This window comes from Eulemur rufifrons, chromosome 16, assembly GCF_041146395.1.
Source record: "Eulemur rufifrons isolate Redbay chromosome 16, OSU_ERuf_1, whole genome shotgun sequence".
NCBI classification, from domain to species: Eukaryota; Metazoa; Chordata; class Mammalia; order Primates; family Lemuridae; genus Eulemur; species Eulemur rufifrons.
Window position 1 is genome coordinate 68059187 of NC_090998.1, and position 24649 is coordinate 68083835.

A 24649-nucleotide genomic window follows, 5' to 3' on the forward strand; every position below is an offset into this window, starting at 1 on the left:
ATCACATGTGGTGACTTTAACCACAAGATCTAAATCAAAGTGTATATATTTATATAGTAATATAGTCACTAAAGGTTGAAGAATTGAAGTGACTGATTTCAGGAAGGCATTTGCCTTTATTAGAGCTGTTAATCGGTGAGATTGAATCCAGGGTTATAGAAACAACTGTTTTCTTTCTCTTCCTTGGAGTGGAAATATAAATTAGTTAGAAGCTATGACTTTAATGTCAGAACAACTATGTTAAAGTCATAGTCTCCTTATTGTACATGACTATTGTTTTATAACCTCCAAAATTCTTTCCTCATCTTAAAAAATGAATATGATTACATCTGCCCTCTTAACCCATAGGGTGATTTTGAGATTCAGTGAAATATAATATATGCTAAACTGGTTATATAAACTCTTTAATATTAATATATTTTTAAATTACCTGCTATAAAGGCCATTACTTCCCACTAATTTTTAATATATACATACCCATCCAGTCATACTATTCTCTGTATCATTTATTTGCCCAGCTTATTCCCAGCTATACTCCTTTATTCATACATCCCACTTCCCCAGTTTTTCTATGTCCTATATATCTTTGAAGATCCACCTTTAGGTCCAACCTGTTTTGTGAATAACCATATACTGATTTCTTTCCTCTATGAATTTCTTGTTGAATTTAGCACTATAGTATAATCCTTGATACAATCTATTACATTAGTATTGATGGTTTTGGCCTAATTAGAATATGAATTTTTTTTTAAGGAAAGAATATTATTATAATTAGTATCTATAACAGTTTTTTGGATTTGGTTTCTTTGTTTTTGATTGTTTTTCTTTTCAGTAATTTTATTCTGTAGAATACTTTAAACTGAAAGCAATTTCAAAAATAGATGAGTTTCTATATTAAGCCCAACGACAAAAGAAAATTTATTAGATTCATGAATTAAGTTTTTGTTTAAACTTGGATTTGAGTCAATTATTTGAGTTGTTGCTTTCGTTAATGTTCTTAATAAAAACTGAGGTCACACACTAATACTACCAAGTATTTTTTTTAACTGAAAAATAATTGGCGGTTATGTTTTCCAATAGGAAACCTGGAGCTCAGAAAAGTTGCCCAGACTCACAAAGCAAGTTAGTAGTAGATCCAGAATTATTCTCACACATTGCTCTTTAATCAAATTACTAAGTAATAGACATTTACTTAAAGTTGATGAAATTCTTAAATAGAACTTGTGAACATTCTATTGTGAATTTTTTAAAGAATAGTTTTGATTTAAGTGCTTATTGTTAACTTGTTTCATTTTAATTTTTATAGTTTTTTTTTTATAAGAATCATACCCTACTTTGCCCAATAGTTTTAGGTTTCAAATTTTAAATGAATTACAGATGTAATAAAGTATATATCTATGTGATAATATCAGATATTTATCTTCATTTCAGATTGATAGCTCATTCATTATGACACTTAAGCTGTAAATTTCTCTTTTCCAAAAATCACCACTCTGCCTTTGTTTTAAAAATTAGTATTTGGTTAGATATTTCCCTCTCCACAAAATTTTTTTAGTTCAAATTATACATCTTGGTGTTTTGCTTTAAATATATACAAGGGCTGTCCAGAAGGTATCCAGCCATTGTTAATACAACGAGAGTGGCTACATGGCTAGAATGTTTCTGGACAGCCCTTGTGTATAGCAAAAATTTAAAAATTTAAGTTCATTTTAAAGTATATAATATTGGTCAATGGGAAATATCACAAATATGAATATGAATCACAAGCCTTAAAATATTTTATGATACTGTAAAATTGTGTATTTTTATTTTTTTGTGTTCTTAAATTGCAGTGTGGACTCCAATTGCATTGACAGTGTTTTTAGTGGCTGTTGCAACATTGTGTAAAGAACAAGGAGTAACAGTTGTGGGAATTTGCTGTGTATATGAAGTGTTTATTGCCCAGGGGGTAAGGAAACATAAGTTTTCTTATTGCCGTCTTTTATCCTTATTGAATCAAATTTTAGGAACCTTATTTTCTAAGTATATAGTTATGTAAGTCAATCTGTTTACCAATAATAATAAATTTTACAAGAAACAATCATGTTTTGTCCTCATACCCACTGAAAATTACATACTTAATATTTTATGATACCATCAGTTTTTTAAGGATTGCTTTTTAACTTTCAGTGATGGAATTGTTAGGCAATTTAGAAAAGTATGCAATAATGTACAGTATAATTCATTATTGGATAAGATTATTGAGCTCAGTTTTATTTATTATCAGTTCCACAAATTGTACCACATTGATTTTATAATTATACTTAGTTTGTGTCTAATCTTACATTTAGAAAGACATTATTAAAAACATTGCAGTATAATATTCTTTAAAACATTTTTTTTCTTTTTCAGTATACTTTACCATTATTATGTACTGCTGCTGGACAGTTTCTCCGTGGAAAGGGTAGTATACCATTTTCTATGCTGCAGACACTAATAAAACTCATTGTCTTGATGTTCAGTACATTATTACTTGTTGTGGTTAGAGTCCAGATCATTCAATCCCAACTTCCAGTATTTACCAGGTATGAAATTCTGGTTCTTTTCTGTTTTTTCCTTTCTTTTTTTTGACTTTGGATTTTAAATGATTGTAAATGTTCCAGTAAGTCTTTGATTTATGTGGGTTTTTTCAACAGTTTTGAGATATAATTAACATTTTAAAAATCACATATATTTAAAGTGTGTAAATTGATAAGTTTGATATGCATACAACCATGAAACCACCACAATAAAAATAATGAACCCCAAACTGAGTAGGTGTTAAGGTTAATGTTAATTAAGTCTTCTATATCCTTAGTGATTTTTGTCTATTTGTTTTATCAATTATTGAGAAAGGAATATTGAAATCTCTTACTATAATTGTAGATTTGTCTGTTTCTCCTTGCTGATCTATCAATTTTTGATTAATGTGTTTTTGAAGCTCCGTTATTATGTGCATAATTAAGATTGTCATGTCATCTAGATGAACTGATCGTTTTATGATTATTATATGAACTTCTTTATAGCTATAATAGTCTTTACTCAGAAATTCACTTTGTCCTGTATTAATAGACATCCCAGCTATTTTTTGTTAGTGTTACATGGTGTATCTTTTTCCATCTTTTTACTTTTCAGCTATCTATACCCTCATATTTAAAGAGATATTCTTGTAGGCTACATATACTTGGGTCTTCCTTTGTTGTTTGGTTATATAATTTGGCTTTTAAATGGAGTGTTTCATCCGTTTATATTTAATACGATTGATACAATTTGCTGTAAATCTGTCATCTTGCGAATTGTTTTCTCTTTCCATCTGTTCTTTGTTCCCTTTTTTCCCTCTTTCCATCTTCCTTTGGATTATTTTTTATTTCTTTTTATCTGCTTGTTGGTTTTATTAGCTATAAATCTTTGTTGTTTTAGTGATTGTTTCAGGGTTTTTAGTATACATCCTTTGCTTATCACAGTTCTTCAAAGGATATTGTAATTTCAAGTATATGTAATATAAATAACAGCATATATAATAGAAACATCACATGTATAATATATATTTTTATATATATATGTGAACTTAGCCTTTGTGCTGTTGGCATATGTTTTCCTTGAGCATACATTGTAAATCCCGCAATGTTATTTTTGCTTTAAACAATTACCTTTGGAAGAATTTAAATAATAAATAGTTTTACATTAACCCATGGAGTTACCATTTCCAGTGCTCTCATTCCTTTGTTAGATCAAGAATTTCATCTGATATCATTTTTCCTTTTGCCTGAAGAACTTCCTTTAACATTTCTTGACTTTCAACCCTAGTGGTGATGAATTCTTTTAGCTTTTGCATTTAAAAATATTTGTTTTTGAAAGATATTTTCCCTAGGTAGAGAATTCTGCATTGATTGTTTTTCATTATGTATTCTAAAAATGTTGCCCTACTATTTTCTGGCTTGCATTGTTTTCATTGAGAAAACCTCTGTCATCTTCATGCTTCTATATGTTATGTATATTTTTCTCTATCCCTGTTTTAATATTTTCTCTTTGTCATTGTTTCTTATACCTTCATGTTTCTTGTGCTTAGGTGAACCTAGCTTCTTGGAATATGTAGGTTTTACATTAATAAAAAATTGGGGAAATTTTTTACTATTCTCTTTTTGCCGTTTTCTTCTTTCCCCTTTATTTCTTGGACTTCACTTGCATGTATTTAGGCTTGTTGAAGTTGTTGCACTGATACTCTCTGTCTATTTTTTCCACCAATCTTTTTTCCCCCATTTTTAATTGGATATTTTCTTTAGCTGTATCTTCAGGTTCACTAATCTTTTTTCTGAAGTGTCTAATCTGCCCTTAATTTCATCTAGTTATTTCTCATCTAAGAAGCTGTTTTCATCTCTAGGAGGAAGTCTGATTTTTTCATCTCTGTGTCTTTTCATGTTCTGCTGCTTTAATGTCCTTGTCTACTAATTCTGTCATCTGGGTTATTTCTTGATCAGTTTATATTGAATGCATTTTCTCATTACACATAGTATTTTTCTGCTTCTTCATATGCCTGGTAATTTGTGAGTGGATGCTATGCATGAATTTTGCCTTAATATATTTCTATAAATTTGAGCTTTGTTCTGAGATGCATTTAAGTTATTTGGAAAATGTTTCATCTTCTAGTCATACTTTTAAAACTTATTTTTTGAGACCACAGCAGCATTTAGGATAGGACTAATTTTGCCCCAGTACTGACCCAAGACCTTTCTGATGATACTACTTAATACACTAAGAATTACGAGGATTTCCACTCTAGCTGCTCAGGAACTATTTCTGGATCTGGGTATTTAGGAATTTTTATTTCTAATCCAGAAAGTTTTTTTTCCCCCACCATATTAGTTTTCTAAAGGCTACTGTAACAAATAACCATGAAATGGCTAGCTTAACACAACAGAAATTTAAAGCCACATGGTTCGGAAGGCCCAAAGTCCATAATCAAGATGTCAGCACAGTTGGTTCCTTCTTGAGGCTCTGAAGAAGAATTTGTTCCATGCCTCTCCTAGCTTCTGGTAGTTACTGGCAGTCTTTGGTATTCCTTGGTTGGAAGCTGCAGCACTCCAGTCTGCTTCATCTTCACATTGCCGCCTTCTCTGTGTCTCTCTCATTTGTCTTCTCCACTTTGTATAAGGACTATAGTCATGAGATTTTAGGGCCCACCCTAATCTAATTTAATCTAATCTGATGTGGGCTCATCTTAACTAATTACATTGGCAAAAATTCTATTTCCAAATAACTTCCAAACACATTTCTGAAGTTCTGGGTAAACATGGATATTTGGGAAACATGAGTCAACTCACTACACTGACCTTGGGTATTTTTTCACATATACGTGCTGATTAGAACTCATCAATACCGAAAACTGGAGAGAGACCCTCTGCAGATCTCTCAAATTCTCTTTCTCAGCAGCTTTCTTCTCTCTAATATTCTGCCCCACAAATTCTAGGCCCCTGGGCTCCTCAGGGTCCCAGCTCAGTCTTCTCAACTCAGGTATACTGCTGAGGTTGGCCTACGTTCCCCCTTGGTGTTTCATTGACTAAAAACTCAGGTGCTAAACCCCATCTAAGTAGGACTACTCTCATGTGTTTTTCTTCCTCAGGTGTCACTGTCTTTCTTTACCTGATGTTCTATGTGTTTAAAAAAAAGTTATATACCTCTTATCCAGTTTTTTTAGTTTAAAGGTAGGAGCAGAAGTTATACTGAATTTTAACAGTTTATATACCATGTTTTCCTACTTGAACATTTAGCCATTTTTCATTTCACCTGACTCAGCTAAAATTTAAAATGAAATTTATACTAGTTCCCTATTCAATTTTAAATTACTGGTGTTACATACAAGAACTCTTTTTTTCTTAACAAAAGGCCAAAATGCTGTTCATGTTATAATCTGTGACAGTGCATTGCTGGCATTGGTTAGAATAAATTTTATTCAGATAATTTTCTAAGCCCCAAATTATGTGATATTTTCATGTAATTATCCTCCTCAGCATTTTTTTTCTATAAAGAATAATTACTTTTCATCTTCCTGAATTTTTACCTCTGAGTCTAGCCATGCTGAAATAAACTCATGCAGGTTTTACAGTATCCTGCAGAATATCATAATGGTATAGTATGTATGCTGGAATTATCCTAATAATAAACTAGAAATCGATGACCTGCTTGCTTCAAAGAGTTCTTTATAAATATCACTTCTCTCAACCAGACCTTTCATAAAATTTAGACTAAACTCTAGAAAGAGTCTGAGGTACCCATAAAATATATCTGTGTCTTCTGTGTAACAAGATTATATATAAAATATTACTTTTACTATTCAGTATTTTATTTATATATGTTATATATTGTTTGTGTTTAAACAGTATTTTATATAATTTTTTTTTATTCTTTATACAGATTTGATAACCCAGCTGCTGTAAGCCCAACTCCTACAAGGCAGCTAACTTTTAACTACCTCCTTCCTGTGAATGCTTGGCTTCTATTAAATCCTTCAGAGCTCTGCTGTGATTGGACCATGGGAACAATACCACTTATAGAGTCATTACTGGATATTAGAAATCTGGCCACATTTACTTTCTTTTGCTTTCTGGGGGCTTTGGGAGTATTCAGTCTCCGATACCCTGGTGATTCCTCCAAGACTGTTCTAATGGTAAGAGATGTTAATTTTTCAGATGATATTACATTCAGTTGATTAAGAAAGTACCTTTAATTCATCAAAAGCATTTTTTTAGTAGCAGTATTTTTCTTTGTTCAATAGCATCCCAATTTATGAACTTAGGTTATCCTAAAATTATATATCAATTTAATTTGTAGGCATAATATGACATATATAGTCAACATGTAAAATAAAAACTGATCATGAATTTTCCTAATTTGGTAGGAACTCTGAAATCTTAAAGCATTCCTTTTGGGTTCATTTTCTTGTATTTCTTACCTTTATTTAACTAGATTATATACTTTTTGAAGAAATGGATCATACTATGTACTTGTCTTCCTGGCACAGAAAAGAGTGTCATATGAGATGTGCAGCTAGAAATATATAGCATTTCAGTTCTCATTAGCAAGGTTTTTGTTACTCCCTGTTGTAGCTCTTACTATGTTCAGAAACTCTGATTATTTGAATAATCAGTTCCATTTCTGAACTGCTGCTTTCTGATTTTCTTGCTCTGCCTTATTTCATACTCATAAGTTTTCTCAAATGTTTACTGTATGTCAGAAAGTATATTTAATGCTTTTCAGGTATGTCATTTCTGTCTACAGCCACTAGATTCATCTGTGCATTTAATAAAAGTTTATGACTGCAGCCTTGGTACCAGGCAGCATTTTAGGCACTGATTATATGATAGTAAAAGGAAATAGAAGGTCTTCATTTCCAGAGAACTTGCATTCTAGAGAAATTTGAATGTCTGAGATACAGAGAAGATTGTCTGAAGAATGTCTGAGGTACAGAGATTGAAAGACTATAGAGTGTGTGGAAAAGATCATGTTTACTATTATCCTTGGACATGTTGATTGTGAGTGACCTTTGAAACATCTTGTTGGAGATTTTGAACAGCACTTCATGTCTTTAGAGGAGATTCCTACACTGCACATCAAAATTTTATTCATTGGCATAGAGGTGATAATTGAAACCAGGAAGTAAATGAGGTGGCCTATGCGAGAGGTTGTGTAACAACCTTTCTCTACTAGGGTTTTATCAGTTCTCTCAAAGGTAGTAACTAGCTAGTAACATTCTAGATGCATAGAAGTTAATGCCTACTCATAATGGATGCCTTGGAACAACAGTCCCCAGCCTTTTTGGCACCAGGGACCAGTTTCATGGAAGACAATTTTTCCATGGGGGGGTGGCGTTTGGTATGATTCAAGGGCATTACATTTATTGTGCAGTCAAACCTTTCTACTAATAATAATGTGTACTTGCAGCAGCTCCTCAGCACTAGCATCACCACCTCAGCTCCACCTCAGATCATCAAGCATTAGATTCTCATAAGGAGCTCACAACTTAGATTCCTCACATGCACAGTTTACAGTAAGGTTCACACTCTTGTGAGAATCTAATGCCCTCACTGATCTGACAAGAGTTAAAGCTTATTGCAGTGATCTGAGGGATGAGGAGTGGCTGTAAATACAAATGAAGCTTCGCTGGCTCACCTGCCACTTACCTCCTGCCGTGTGGCCCAGTTCCTAACAGGCCAGGCACCTAGTTGGTGACCCAGGGGTTGGGGACCACAGCCTTAGAATATTTGGTCTTAATTCTCCCCAAGAAAACAGTTGACAGGGCTAAATACAGTGAAAAGAGAGGAAGCCTATAAGTAGGTCTTGATAAACTCACACATTTAGATGTTTGTTGAAGAAAAGGAGCCTTAAATAGAAGACAGAGCAAATGAATAGAAAGGTAGGGAAATGTTTTAAGAAAGACTGAATGGCTGGGCAGGGTGGTTCACACCTGTGATCCCAGCTATTCAACAGACTGAGGCTGATCCCAGGAGTTTGAGGCTGCAAGTGAGCTATAAGTCCAAATGGTTAATATTAACAGATGCTGTTGAGTAGGAAAGTGAGATCTAGCTGAAAAGTGATGTCTGTTGGCTTTGGCCACTTTTAGGTCTATTAGTTACTTGAATTTATTTCTGTAGAGTGAGTGATTTGATGAGAAAATGCAGAGAGCTGGTATAGGTAACCTGTAGGGGTAATTTAACTTCAGCTATTTAAAAGGATGAGATGAACTTGAATTTTATTGCCTCCCTAAGTAACAGAAGGCTGTGCCGGTTAGCCAGTGGCTTCAAGCATAACAGATTGCTGACCTTATTAGAGCTTGAGGAAAGCATGGATATCTGAGATTGATAGACTTTCAGAGGTAGGAATGAGTTGATGGCAAGGAGAGACTGTTGATTGGTTGGCATTTAGAAGCATTTTCACTGAAGGACTCAGTTGGCTGACTTTTAGAAGCAAAGAGATATAACTAATAGGTTGGCTTGCAAAAAACATATTCATTAAGTTGAAATGTTGAGTGACTAAGTGGGTTTGGAACTACTTAGCTACTTGTTAAATGGGTTTGAAACTATTTAGCTACTTGTTACCATGGCTACAAAAATCTTTTCCTAAGATTGTGGAAACTTGTTTTATACCTAAGGAACATCATCAGTGAGGAAGATAGCCTAGAGGTGTATTGACAAAGGAGAAGATTTTTAAGGTTGGAGAGGAAAGAGCACGTTAAAATATAGGTAGGAAGAATATAGTTGATTAGAAAGTGATTGAATAAATGAGAGAAGAGGTAATTGTTAGTGAAGTTTGTGAGAAGCAGGAGAATACAAATCACAGGTCTGACCTGAGGTAAAAGAAGGGGTAACATAACATAACATACCCCTTATGTTAAGGAAGGGAACAACATAAATGGGGATATTGTTAGGTTTAGTAGCAAGAAATTGAAGGAATTCTTGTTTTATGGCTTCAGCTTTCTCTGTAAATTAGAAAGTGTGTTTGCCTGCTGAAAGTGACATTGGTCTAAAGTTTGAGAAAAGTAGTCCAAAACAGTCAAGAATTGAACCTACCAGAGGAAACTAGAAATCCTAAGCAGTCTTAAGGGTCAATCTGAACTTGGTAATCAGGCATTTATGGTGATATATTAGTCTGTTAGCTTTGGGACTTTCTCTAGCAACACATTGCTACTTTGATAAATACAGATGAAATAGATAAGTGGTAGAATACATCCAAAGCTAAAGTTCTGCTAAAAGAAAGGTTTAAAAAAGGGGAATTAAAGTTTCAGCAAATAAAATAATGGCATATATAATGTAAGCTGAATAAAAAATAGAGAATAGTGCTAATGAAATAAACATTTACGTGTATTGTGTATTATTTTATGTATATAAAAAAGGGCCAGTTGTGACCTTGAGCATAATTCTGCTTTAAGTATAGTCCTAAACATACTATTTTTTTATGGTAGTATTTTCTGAAGATCTCTGCAAGTAGAGCAAAGGAGTACCTACCAAGGACCAGATACCATCTTAAGCAATTATAAGATAAGATGTCATATATATCTTTACATAATATAAGTAGTTATTACTCCTTATTTTATTTATAAAGAAATAGAGTCTCAGGGTAATTGAGTAGTTTACCTTATATTACATAGGAAATAAGAAGTGAAACAGATTTGTCTCAAACTTTTTATTCTTTCCACTAACATCCTTCCTTTTTAAAAAGGAAGTTTTAAAACTGCCTTTTTAAAGACAGTTTACATTCCTAGAAGAAGGAAATTATAAGCTACTGATAGTTAACTAGGTTGGCATACATTATTAGGGAGCATATTAGGACTTCTGAGTAAGTTAATCATTAGGGACATTCCTTACCTAGAACCAATATATTTTTCCTGAGAGATTGTTTTTCTTTCTTTGTGTAGTTTATGCATCAGTCTACAATACATCTTTGAGTGAATTTAACATTTTTAATTGCTTCAAATGAAATTGCTTTAGGGCATCCATGAACTACTAGGGAAATTTTTTTTTTAAAGAACTACGTATTTAGGAACATGTCTTTATCTGTGTCACATCTAGATGGTTGTTTTTGTCAAGCATTTTTGGGAAATGATAAGTGAATTCTATGCACTCCTTATTTATTTTTTACCTTTTTGATTTTAAAAAACACTAAAACTTCACAGATATAAATTGGTATGATACTGAGCAGTTTGATAGTAGTGCTCTTCCTCAGTTTCATTATCTCATTACAAATCATAAATGTATAAACATTTATGGAGAAAGTGTTCTTTTCAATGTATTATATATACATCTCTACATCTATATTTTGCTGATAAAGTATAGTATTAATTACAAAAAAGGTGATTCCACATTAGAAGAGGCCCAAACTTCTGAAGCTGAAGGACTAGCTTATTTATTTGATTAGGTAATATAAAACAAATTAGGGTAACAAAATATGGAAGCAGATAGCCATAGAAACAAATGTCCTAATGATGACCAAACTTTTTTCCTTCCACAAGTTTTTTGTGTGCTATTTGTGGTTATTGAGAAAACCACGTCATCCCATTTTCAAAATGGTAAGAAATCTAAACATTTTTGTGATGTTTTATTTCAGTGTACAGTGTTATAATTTTAGAAATTCTTATAGAATAAAAGACTATTGATTAAGGGGGGGTAGTTTTATTTTTATACATATACTAAGCCTCTAGTTAAATTCATGTGACCTGGCAGAATGTTATGCAGAGTAATATTAAGGTCCAGAAGCAGAGTCTGCTGTCTTGTCTGAACACACCTTATTTCCTTCCTTCAATTTACATTATCATGTGGTTTCTTATAGTAGTAAAGTTATAAAAAGTGACATGTTTGGCTATTTTGTTAACCTTTCTAGTTTTGTTTTATTGAAAAATCTATTAACATCTTTCCCTATCATTTTATTTTTATCATGTGCACATAAGTCAGATGTATAAACATTTCATTTATTTATTTTTATTCCTCTTATCTGACTGAAATTTTGTATCTTTTGACCAATATCTCCAAACCCCCTTCCCCCACTCTTGGTAACTACCATTCTACTCTTTACTAATATGAGTTCAACTTTTCTAGATTCTACATATAAGTGAGATCATGTGGTATTTATCTTTCTGTGCCTGGCTTATTTCACTTAACATGCTGTCTGCCAGGTTTATCCATGTTGCAAATGGCAGGATTTCCCTCTTTTGTGAGGCTGAATGGTATTCCTTAGTGTATATATACCACATTTTCTTTAGTCATTCATTGATAGAAATCTAGATTGTTTCCATATCTTGGCTATCGTGAATTGAATAATGCTGCAGTGAACTTGGGAATGCAGATCTCTCTTCGACATATTGATTTCATTTCCTTTGAATATATATGCAGTAGTGGGAATGCTGGATCATACAGTAGTTCTCTTTTTAATTTTTTTAGGAACCTGTATTCTGTTTCCCATAATGGCTGTGCTAATTTACATCCCCACCAACAGGGTGGAAGGGTTCCCTTTTCTCCACATTCTTGCCAGTATTTGTTATTTCTTGTCTTATTAATAGCCATCCTCATGGCTATTAAATGTTATATTTCATAGTGGTTTTAATTTGCATTCCTTGATGATTAATGATGTTGAGCATTTTTTTATATACCTGTCAGCTATTAGTATATATATTTTTTAAGAAATACCTGTTCAAAAAAAAAAATAAAATACAAAAAAAAAAAAAGGAAAGAAATACCTGTTCAGATCCTTTGCCCATTTTTTAATCAGGTTATTTATTTCTTAGGATTGAATTGTTTGTGTTTTATTTTAGATATAATTTCAAAAAATATTTCTACTTTTTTATTTAATTGGATATACTTTTGTTATTCAATTTTTGCATAAAGATATAAATATTTACCTTTATTAAAGTTTTCATATTTTACTATGCAAGCGTGTTATATTCATAGAAAACCAGTGAAGTATAGCTGATGATGCTTTTCACATTTAAAATGCTGTAATGGTTTGGATTTTCATTTCAAGAAGAAATCATTCCTAAATACACCTAGGAATCATGTTTTCAAAACAAGCTCAGAGATATCCTCTGAATTCTAGAATTCAAGAAGACTTCCATCTCATCTTGCTTACATACATACTGATGTTTGTTATTACCATCCCTAAGTTACCTTCTTTATGCTTAAATTAGTATTCTTCATAGTATTAAAAATGGTCTATCATTACCTTTTTCAAATTAAATGATAAAATATTTGGATTTAAGTGTTAGGTGTTCATATATTTTTTAATTTAATAAACTATCTTCTTTTTCTTTTTAGGCACTTTGCTTAATGGCATTACCATTTATTCCTGCATCAAACCTTTTTTTTCCAGTTGGATTTGTTGTTGCTGAGCGAGTATTATATGTTCCTAGCATGGGGTTCTGTATTTTGGTAGCCCATGGATGGCAGAAAATATCAAACAGAAGGTGAATTAAAATATTAGTTCATTTAATGCTTATTAACTATAGAATTAAGTGTGATACATTCAGTTATTTAAAATCTGTATTTAGTTTTATAAGTCATTCTTTCGTATCTTTTGATTTTTCTTCTCAATATTCTCCTCATTTGCCTTGTAATTCACATTAGGAAATCTCCACAGCACCTATTTATCCTGTGTTCTTCCCCATATTTATATAACTTTATTTTACAGCCTGAGACAGAACAAACTTTGAGTCAGATTCAAATGAAAACAAGGATGTTATTGAGACTAAAGTCACAAGTGACCATTGCCACTTCCATATGCAATGAACTAAGATAATAGTCATCCAACTTAAGTGAGTCATATTGAGTTAATATATGTAAAATGCATAGAGTAAACAATTTGTAATTTCTTGCTATCATCACTATCTTCGTCTTAATCTTTGTGTACTAGTTGCCTCAAACTAACAGTTAATGAATGGCATAATCACACTGTATATGTGCTTAGAAACTATAATTGTTATAGGTATATTGTATACCTATGCTGTGGTACTAAAAGTATCAAATAAAGCAGATTGCTTATGGTCAAGTAATACTAATGTAATAATATTAAATTTGGATTTGCAACTTGAAAAAGAAATGGTCACTTCTCTTTCTCATTTTCTAGTCACTCCTCAACCCGCAGAATTCTGACCTCTCCCTATATGGCTCTATTAACACGTGTAGCAGATTGCTTCCTAGTAGCTAAATCCAGTCAACACTTTTATTTCTGATGTATTTCCCTAGTGTCTGTAAAATGTCTTTCTCCAGATTTTCTTCCACATCTGATCATTTCTGCTCAGATTGTTCTTGCTGTACCTGCCCTTTGAAGATTTACATTTCTCACAGTTTTACTCACAGCCACTTTTTTCGCAGTGCATATGTTCTCTAGATGTTCTCATCCATGTCTACAATTTTCACTACCACCTACTAAATCTTTTCTCTTAGAGTCTACCCATGTATCCAATTACAATCACTACCAATTTTGACTGCCTGCCATGTGCAAAGGGACATGATAGACACTTTAGATTTTTTTTTTGTTTAATTTTGACATTCCTTAACTCAGTTTTGCAGATGTGAAAATGGAAGCTCATATAGCTTACCATGATCACACAACTAGTAAACAGTTTTGATTTAGATTTGCATCTGACTGCTTCCAATTACCATTTTCTTTCTGATCCATGCTCTCTTGTTCTGGTTAAGTAGATCTATCAAAATGAAAGAAATTGAACTATGTTATAGGAGCAAAAACACAGACTCAAAGAATATTAATAAATGAGATCATAAAGATTATTGAAGTATATTGCAAATCAAAACCACAATGATATATCACTTATCTCCAGTGAGAATGGCCTTTATCAAAAAGTCCCAAAACAATAAATGTTGGCGTAGATGTGGAGGGATAGGAACTCATACACTGTTCGTGGGACTGCAAACTAGTACAGCCTCTGTGGAAGGTAATATGGAGAGATACCTCAAAGAGCTAAAAGTAGAACTACCACTTGATCCAACAATCCCATTACTGGGCATCTACCCAAAAGAACAAAAGATATCTGCACTAGAATGTTTATAGCAGCACAATTCACAATTGCAAAGATGTGGAAACAACCCAAGTGCCCATCGATACATGAGTGGATTAATAAAATGTGGTATATGTATACCATGGAGTTCTACTCAGCCACAGAAAACAATGGTGATATAGCACCTCCCGTATTACCCTGGATAGTGCTGGAACCCATTCTACTAAGTGAAGTATCCCAAGAATGGAAAAACAAGCACTACATGTACTCACCATCAAATTGGTATTAACTGATCAACACTTAAGAAGAATTGAGTCTCAAACAATTAACCGAAAGTTGTAAAGGTAATTCACACCTGTTTTATAAAGAGTTAATGTTTATTATGTCTTTTAATAAACAATTCTAGCTTTAAAGTATAAAATTATTCCAAGAATATCATGATAGTCTATGGTATAAATAGGAGTCACAAAACATTTTTAAATATAGCCAGTGATAAGGTTGACCCTTTATAAACTCAATTAAGAATACTCAAATTGTAGCTAATGACACAAAAGACTCTAAATATAAAAAGTAGCAATTAAAAACCGATTTTGTCAAATATTTGTCATCTAAACAAAGCTTTTAAGATAGAGGCAAATATTAGAATATGTGATGTAATTGAAAGCTGAATTAGAAGATCACATTCACAATATTTAATTTTTTGGGTGTTATTTCCTTCAAAGTTGGATGATCATTCGAATGTAGGATAAATTCAAACATGATACTTTGGTACCATTTAACATATTTAGTACCTCTGTTCTAACAGGTAAAATGTTTTTGGTGATGGAGACAATGTTTTTTATGTTTTCCTTTTTTCTCTTAAACAGTGTTTTAAAAAAGCTATCCTGGGTTTGTCTGTCTATGGTGATACTCACTCATGCCTTAAAAACACTCCACAGAAATTGGGATTGGGAATCTGAATATACATTGTTTATGTCAGCCTTGAAGGTAAAGTATTGTTCAGAATGACAGAAGAGTATGTCATCAGTGATTTCTTGTAGTCATTTCTAAGTTGTTTTAACTTTGCTTTTAATTAGACTATTTAATTCTATATTAAGTACTTTACCAAAAAATTAATGAAAATAATTTCTTCTCTATATAATACATGTCATAATCAAATGCTTTGAATAGTACTTAGCTATATGTCCAAAGCATATGTGAATAATTCCCTGAATGCTACACAGTTAGAAGCTCAAATGATAAAATGTTTAAATCAGAATACTATATTCCATTGGTTCTTAAGGTGCACATTTTTTTTACCTTTTAATATCTCTGAAATTAGAATAAGTCTCATAGCGAAAGCACCATATAATTAATTAGTGGCTTTTTTTTTCTTTCTTATTGGTACATAAAACAATAGTGAGTCTTATATTTGATGACATCTTCAATTCAATAAAATAAAATACACAGCAAAAAATGATACCCTACCATGTAGAAGATAACCAGTGGTTACAATACTAAGAAAAGATAACTGGCAGAAAGGAATGAGTTAGCATTTCTGTAGAATGGACAATGTAAATTGGAAAAAAAAGATCTTTTAAAAAAACACAAATTTGTTTTCTATAAAGGTTACCAGCAAAGATTTTTTTAGGTTCTCGCTTGCCAACATTCCTCTTCAGATCTCTCAATTTCTGCTTCCTTTGGCTATTTCTTTACTCTCCATTGCCTGCCTTTATTGGGTTGCTGCCTCATTCCAATAGACTTCTTGATTTCGCATCTATTTAAGATTGGATGACTCTCCTCTTAATTACCCTCAATAGCTCCACTCTCATCCCAGTTCAGAAGTCTGCAGAGAAGTGAGAACTCTTTATGGTACTTATTAATCTACACTCCTAGGATACCAGTGGAGTGCTGTAAGTTTCAGGAATTGTGCTTGTGCTCACTCCCAGGACACTCTACAGCCCCAACCACTGCAGCTAGGTCCTTGGCTGGGTATCGTCCTCTACCTGAAAGAACACTATGCCAATCTGTGAATTCTAAATGCACGCATTGACTAAGAACTTTAATCTCAGGGTTCCCATTACCATAATAGAGTATGTAAATAGCTTTAAAAATGTCAAGCCTAAAAATAAGTCATCAGTGCAATGTTTAAGCATATTCTCGTGTTCCAGTACTTTCTCTCCTAAAAGAATACAAATGGAGTAGATGTTTTCAAACAGCACTGTGCTTTGACCAGATAAAATTTTTAGTAAAATGTTAATATGTAAAATGGATGACATCACAGTGCTGTGGTTTTAATATGTTGATGTTCAGGGGTCAGGTGGAGAGTCAATTTGGTGAAGCAGTCTTTATTTGGCTCCTTCTTCATCCCAGAGACATCTCCATGGAGCATTTCATTGTAGTAATACACCAAACAAATATCTGTGTGAACTGCAGCCATATTTTTTTAATTGTAACTTATTTCTATCTGTACTTGTATTTGAGGTAAATAAAAATAATGCCAAACTATGGAATAATGTGGGTCATGCTCTGGAAAATGAAAAGAATTTTGAGAAAGCTTTAAAATACTTCTTACAGGCTACCCACGTTCAGCCAGGTAAGTATTATTAATTAATAAATTGATGAATTATTTATTTGCTTTTTTAAAAACTTGATTATATTTAGGGAAAATAAGGTAGAGTTTATTTTCAGGCTTTATTCCAATAACTTAAATACTAGTGTTTCCATACTTGCTTATTTTGAGTTGAATTATATGTAAGAGTCACTTATATCAGATGTTTAAGGAATTTTTTTTTTTTTGAACATAGAGTTGTTGGGTGGCACAGGTGAATAATTTTAGTGTAGTGATGGGTACAAAAGTGAAAGAAGTGAATATAATAGAGTGGATGATGAATAACTGGAGACAATTAGTACAGAAAACTCTTTTAAAGGGTATTGATAAGAAAGGGTGGTGGTCCTGTGTGTGGGGTCAAGAGAGGATGGTAGGGTAATAGTGTTTTATTTTTGTTTTTTGTTTTAAGTTGGGAGAAACAAAGCATGTCTGGGGATAATCTAGTAAAATTTGGAAAAGTAATAATGCAAAGTGGAGAAATGAATTACTGGATCTTCTGTCCTTGAGGAGATAGATAGGATCTGGTGCTTCCTTTAATCATAGGACTGATAGTTAACTTGTGGTAACAGGGAAAGCACAGTATAGTGATGTGAATATAGGCAGGTGAGTAGATGACATTGAAGAAACTTCTGGAAGTTGTCTTCTCTTTGCATCTGTTTTCTCAGTGAAATAGAAAGCAAAATCATAAGTGGAGAGTAAGGAGGAGGAAATGTTGGAGATTAATGTGCAAATGAATCACCTAGAGATTTTGTTGTAGTGCATATTCTGGTGTAGGTTTAGAGTAGGTCCTGAAATTCTGCATTTCTGATAAGTTCCCAAGTGATGATTAGTCCACGTTTCTTTGAGAAGCAAAGATCTAGGTCACTAGGAAAGTGTTGACTAGGAAAATGTAATATAATTGCCACACAACTCTTAACACCCTACTTGAAATTAAACTAATTGGTATGGTTATACATTTTTCTCTTGCAACTTTTTAACTGTAATGGTGATGCCATAGGCATTGAGAATTCCGTTAAACACATTTAGGATTTTGTCAATTGTGTATTACTAAGCAAAACAGGGGTAAGGGAATGATAAGACACAGAATCTAAACTGATAAAGAAGGATATGAGAGAGGGTGAGGGATGGAGGGAAGATAACAAAATCAGTGGATTAGAGGTCTGAAGCATTATTGGTGCTTGAGTAGGATGTAGCTAGAGCAGCAATATTTTCAATAGAAGTGCTATTGACATTTTTACTGTGCAGAACTGTATCACAGGGTATGTACCAACTATGGCTCTGATTTACCAAATACCATCATTACTTTCCATTCAGAGTAACAACCAAAAAGAAACCATCACTCGCCCCTCCCATACTACTAAATATCCTCAGAGAGGTGCAGAGTGGTGGACACTACCCCAATTTTTTCTAATAAGTATGACTATGGCCACTGAACTAACTAGGGAAGGTACGAGGGAGGTAAAAAATCAATGAAAGAAAGGACATGAAGGCCACAGTATTAGAAGATTAATCAATATGGATTTTGAAATCACAAAGAATTTTGACAAATGTGATGTTGAAGAGAGTAATAGGGAGCCAGGAAGGATTTATGATACAGGGATTGGTGACTGCACCAAAGAGGAATAGTAGATAATAGAGTTTAATGACCTGAGATTCAGAGATGAGTGATTTTTAAAAAGAAAGAGAATTGTCTGAAAGTGGCAACACGAATCAAGGAGGACACGTACTCTTCCTCCAGGCCCAGTGTTGCAAAGGATAAGAAAAAGAACAGAGTCACCATCTGAAGAGCTACAGGGTAACGATGTCTCCAAGACAAAGCTAAGTTTCAATTAGACAAAGGTGAAGAAAAGGTTGTAGAAATATAACTGATGGTCTAGCCTTCCAATTTTATCTCCCATAATCCTTCATGTAGTTTAGTTTTTCTTAGAATACGGGGTACATGTCCTGTGCTTCCTCACTTCTTTACCTATGTTTATATTCTTCTTGAGCCTAGAATTTCCCTGTTCCCCCTTCTCCCTTCCCTCCCATCCACCTTCCATCATAACCTAGTCATCTTTCACACCCCATCTCACATGGCTTGTCTTCTGAAAACCTTACTATCTTTTCAGCTAGAAGCAAATGTTTTTTTATCTATAAAACTACTTACAACTTCCTCTGTATCTTTTCTATATCTGTAATTTTTTATTTAGTGCTATATTGTATTTACTTAAATGTTAGTTCATTTAAAATATTTATTTAAACTGTGGAGCTTCCTGGGGGCAGCATGAATATCTGATTCATCTTTGTACCCACTGCATCATGTAGTAGGGTCCTTATCACAGTAAGTAGTCCCTACATGTGGCAGTTTTAATTCATTACTTTCTGAAGTCTTTTAGATTCATTCTAGGAGTTTTTGGAGAGTGAAGTCATCTTTGATGTCAGACACACAAAGACCTTGAGACTTAGAAGATGTTACTTAGGCCACTGCACTCATCTTTCTTGTTTCTAAATTGGGATAATAATTTCTATCTCACAGCATTGTTGTAAATACTAAATTAAGTGTGTGCTTGGGTATATGTGCGTACATGTTGCATTTTGTCTAGTGAATACTCTGCCTATCACAGAATGTTGCAAGTATGGGCACTCAGTATTTAAATAATTTTTCCCTTCATTGTCAGTTATCACTTATTGCTGTTTTTGAGATATTTGCTGAACCTGTCTCCTTTACTGTGACTTCACTATCACACTTAAAATTGCTATTTCCAATAAGCCATTGGCTAGGAAAACAGGTAAACCAGTTTATTCGAATTTATTGTAAATAAAGTATATAAACTTAGAAACATTGAATGTGGTATTCAGTGGCTTCTTGTCTTATTCCTTGTTTTTTAGCTATGTTCTTCATAGGTAGATTTGACAGATAAAATGACATGTTATTTTACTGTATCATTAGAGCTAGATATTGGAGAGAGGGGAAGACAGGAATCAGGATAGGGCTAAAAAAGGACAGATAGTGTAGTGGTTAGTTAAAAGCTTGGACCTTGGCATCAGACAAACCTTTTATCAAATTCAGTTCAATCATCCTAAGTTTTCTATATATAAATTTGGAATAATAACAATATTTCCATTCTTTTGTATGGATTATGTTAAATACCAGTTGTAAAAGACTTAGGGCAATTTCTAGCCAATAGTGTATACTCAATAAATGAGAGCTGGTAAGTATTAATGGCAATATTTTTACTGAAACTAGGAAAGGAGGAGGCAAATAAAAGATGTAGGATTCAGGGAAGAAGGCTGAAAAGAGAATTAATAGCAAATGGTTCTATAGGTTTATTTATTCATCAGGCATGTATTTGAGAATTTATCATGTGTCAGGCACTGTTTTAAGTGCTGTGGATACCAGTAAATAATACGAACTTCCTGCCCTCATGGAGCTCTCATTCTAAAAAAGGGCATAGACAATAACTAAACAAATACACAAAATATATATACATACATATGCACATACATATATTATACAAAAGTAATAAAAGCTATAAAAATAAGGGAGTAGAGATTAGAAACAGTAGGCAGAGAAAGGCTCTGAAAAATTAGCATTTGAAAGAGGTGAGAATAAGGTTAGAGAGCAAGCCTTGCAAATGTACTTTGGTGTAGATAATTTTTAAGATCACTGGGTATGCAAAGAATAGTAAAGAAAAGCAGGAAGACCATTTAGAAGGCTTTTGCAGTAATCCAAAGCATGGTTGAATTATAATTTTTTAAATAGCTATCTTGAAGTACAAGTGACACAGTAGAGTATACATGTTTAAAATGTATAATTCTCTAAGTTTTGCATTTGTATATACCCATAAGACCATTACCACAATCAAGAGAATAAAAATATCCATTAGCCTCCCAAATTCCTTATATCCCTTTGTAATATCTCCTTCCTACCCCTTTGTACCCCCCCTTGCTCCAGGCAAATTAGACCTCCTTCTAAGACTGTAGATTACTTGAGCTTTTTATAAAATTTTATGTGACTGGAATCATACTGTATGGACTCTCTTTCCCTTGCTTTTTCACGGTTTATAAGTATTTTGATACTTGTTTATATTGTATGAATCATAAAACTGTACCTTTGTGTGGCTAGGTAGTATTCCTTCATGTGGATATACTACAGTTCATTTATCCATTTACCCATTGATGGATGTTTGGATTGTTTGCAGTTTGGAGTTGTTACAAATAATGCTGACTGGTACATGAATGTTCATTTGTGTGGAGATTGTTTTCATTTCTCTTGGGTTAATACCAAGGAGAGGAATGGCATAATCATATGATTTGTATATGTTTAACTTTTTAGAAGACTGGCAAATTGTTTTCCAAAGAATGTATTTTATTTTACATTCCTACCACCACTATAGTAGAGCTCCCATCCTTTTCTTAATTCTTCGTTTGCTGAGAATTTTTATCATAAACGGGTGTCAGATTTTGTCACATGCTTTTGCATCAGTTGAGATAATAAGGTTTTCCGTTTTTAGTATGTTAATATAGTAAATTACATGGATTGAGATTGATTTATAATTTAAAACCTTACCTGCCTTCAGTAAAATACCACTTGATAATGGCATTTTATCTTTACTATATATTTTTGGATTTGATTTACTAAAATGCTGTTAATTTTTACTTCTATATTTATGAACCATAAAGTTCTAACTTAGAAGTTTCCAGATATTTAAAAATTTATCTTTTTAAATAAGTTGACAATTTTGTGGATAGGAAATACTAGGAAGCAACGTAGATATCTGAGCCATCAGTGTGAGAATACTTTACTGTTTGGTGTCTGAAGCGTTATTAGTCATTAATTGCCTGATACTTGCCAGCTACATCACATGTACATCTACAGACAGGATTACTGAGATCACATGTGAGCCAGTGTCTAATAACTACTATCATTTCAAAGGAATGGTGAGTGTAAGCTAAATTTCAAGATATCTGCAACAATTGCAATGTGATACAACAAATCTGTGATTTCATTTAATGATAAAGTCAAGGTATTTCTAATACTACTAGGATATGGTACCTGTGTTTCTATAATGATTGAAGGAAATTCAAACTTTTTAGTAGATGTTAGTAAAAATTGAAATGCAGTTGTTTTCCCTTCAAAGTTCACAGATCTCCTGAATTCTGTCCATGAAATACTTGGAAATGAGGAAATACAAACAGAACATATATAAACAACTCTTGCAAAGAGATTTGCTGTATAGATTGCTCCTATTAGCACTAGGAGGATGTATTGCGGGGTAGGCAGGATAATAGCATGAATAAAGTCCTTAAGTGGGAAAAGGGAATGTAATCCGTTGCATAACTGGATTGGTTGGCCTTAGATCAGAGAAGAGATATAGGTAGATTGTGTGTGCATGTGTACACAGGTAGGTATGTGTTAGCGTTATAAACACATGCACACATTCATACAGATAAGTTGATAGCTTTGGCAGTAGGATGATAAACAAGCTCCCTTCTAATCTTTTGTTTGCCTGATGAAAATAAGATGTTCAAGATTTGAGGAGAAAAAGGAGTGAAATAATGAAGGGTCTAGAAAAGTGAGTTGATTAGAGAATGTAGTTTTGACATACTGAGGGTACATTTGAGATTTGTGAGATCCTCATTTACATTGAATTAAAGTCAGACTGATTAACTCATGCTGCTGTTGGTTTGGATAGTGTATTGATAAGAGTGAGCTTGTTCTTTGAAATTCCTTTAACTCTTTAGTTGTTTAAATGTCACAGATTTTTACATCTTGCCTTTTTTCTTACCTTTTTTCAAATTTACATTTACCTTAAAAGTAATACTATTTATTTCTCCCTCTAGAATCTTAAAACTTTGTAACTTATAAATTACATCTTTCATTTTATTAGCTGTATTGAGTAGCCCTTTTGATGCCAAAGAGTATCTAATTGCTATCCTTGTTCTTTGACAAATTAGGGCTGCTTTACTGTCTGAAGTCTACATTGATGACAATATCTCCTTGCCATAATTCTAAGATCCTGATTCCAGTGGGTAGTAATTTGCCTCATCTTTTACCTAAGTAGTTAACCTGTTCCTTTTCTGAGATTGGTTGGGACTAATTTCAGTAACATTTTAAGAACTCAGCTGGCATTGTTATACTTTTATTTATCCAAATTTTCAATTTATTTGTTCTTAGGTTAAATTCTTACTGTATAATTAATTTTTTAAGGTTTTATATATCCTTAGATTTTTCTAAATAACTTTCTGATCTCTGTAACAAATGGTATAGATTTATTTAATTGATCTGATCACTATACTCCATATTTTTATATGCACTTGATAATACAATGATTTTTCAACCCTGGCTCTACATCAGAATTGCCTTTGAAAATTTTTACAAACATGTTTTTAAGGATACCAGTTCTGAAGATTCTGTTTTGATAGAGCTGGGTGGGGCTAAGGTATCTTAATTTTTTTGAACTACACAGGTATTCTGATTTGCAGCCAGGCTTGGGAGTGGCTAGCCTAAGCATTTTTTTGCTTGACACTATCCTGGCCTTGTGAGATTCAGCAGTACATTTAAAAAGGAAAAATCAACTTCCTTACCCTCAACCTTGTCACCCAGTTCTCCAACCAAACCTTCACTGCATTTGCCGGTTTTGTGCAGTGCACACAATTGCCAGCCTGAAACATAATAGAGCAAGATCTTAGGACTGTTACTCTCCTCCTAGGGGAATGCCCAAGATATATATGCTTGGCCCCTATGTGTCCTGGGAGTTGCAGGCAGAGAACTATTCCACAATTGCAAAACCACCGGTGTCACAGGCAAGTAGTAATCATAATTTGAAACCTTGTCATGTCTGTTAGAAATTCATGTTGAGTAAAAATTGTCTGATTTAAGATCCTCTCCCTTCCATCATTATTCCAAACCTTTGAAATATTTATTGGGAAATGTATCTTTTTTAAAAACTACTGTTCAATGAGTCCTCATATCTTTCTTATTTAAACTGTATTTTTTTTCTTTTCCTGAATAAATTTTCTGAAGTTTTTATTTTCTACATCAGAAAATAAGACATAAGTTCCTGACATTTTAATATGAACACAAACTTTTCAAAAGTTTTTAAATATAAGGAATTTATCATTTAAGAGAGAAGGGCCACTGTATCTTGAGTAATATTATTATCCTGATATTCTATTATACTCTGTTATACTGTCATTCTAACAACATTCACGCAGATTTTAAAAAAGCAAATCACAAAAGTTTGTTCACAGCCTCTTTGTCCCTATCCCACCATGACGCGTATTTGTTAGTTATAATAACTCAATATAGTGTATTTGTTAGTTATAATAACTCAATATAATTCTAAAAATCATGATGATCCATTTCTTATAGAGTTGAACCATACTTTTAGAGTGAATTCCAAAGCTATGAGAGTAAGGATATGGAAACAAGTTTCAGTATAGTATAGTAAAATATAGTGAAGAGAGGTGATGTAAATTTCTTCATTACTTTTATCTCTTTTTTCATATGTCTTAACCCTTCAAAGATCCATTCAAATAGTTTTTTCATGTCATGTATGTAT

The 24649-nt window shown here is 32.9% G+C and overlaps 1 protein-coding gene across 3 annotated transcripts in view; it reads left to right on the plus strand.

Moving 5' to 3' along the window:
• The window catches only part of TMTC3 (transmembrane O-mannosyltransferase targeting cadherins 3), a 39006-nt gene that overhangs the window by 6900 nt on the left and 7457 nt on the right, over window positions 1–24649 (plus strand). For all 3 annotated transcript variants that reach the window (XM_069490024.1, XM_069490022.1, XM_069490023.1), the window contains 6 exons: window positions 1833–1948; window positions 2392–2564; window positions 6430–6682; window positions 12816–12964; window positions 15382–15502; window positions 16979–17090. In XM_069490024.1, the coding sequence (XP_069346125.1) occupies window positions 1833–1948; window positions 2392–2564; window positions 6430–6682; window positions 12816–12964; window positions 15382–15502; window positions 16979–17090 (924 nt within the window). The remainder of the gene's footprint in view (window positions 1–1832; window positions 1949–2391; window positions 2565–6429; window positions 6683–12815; window positions 12965–15381; window positions 15503–16978; window positions 17091–24649) is intronic.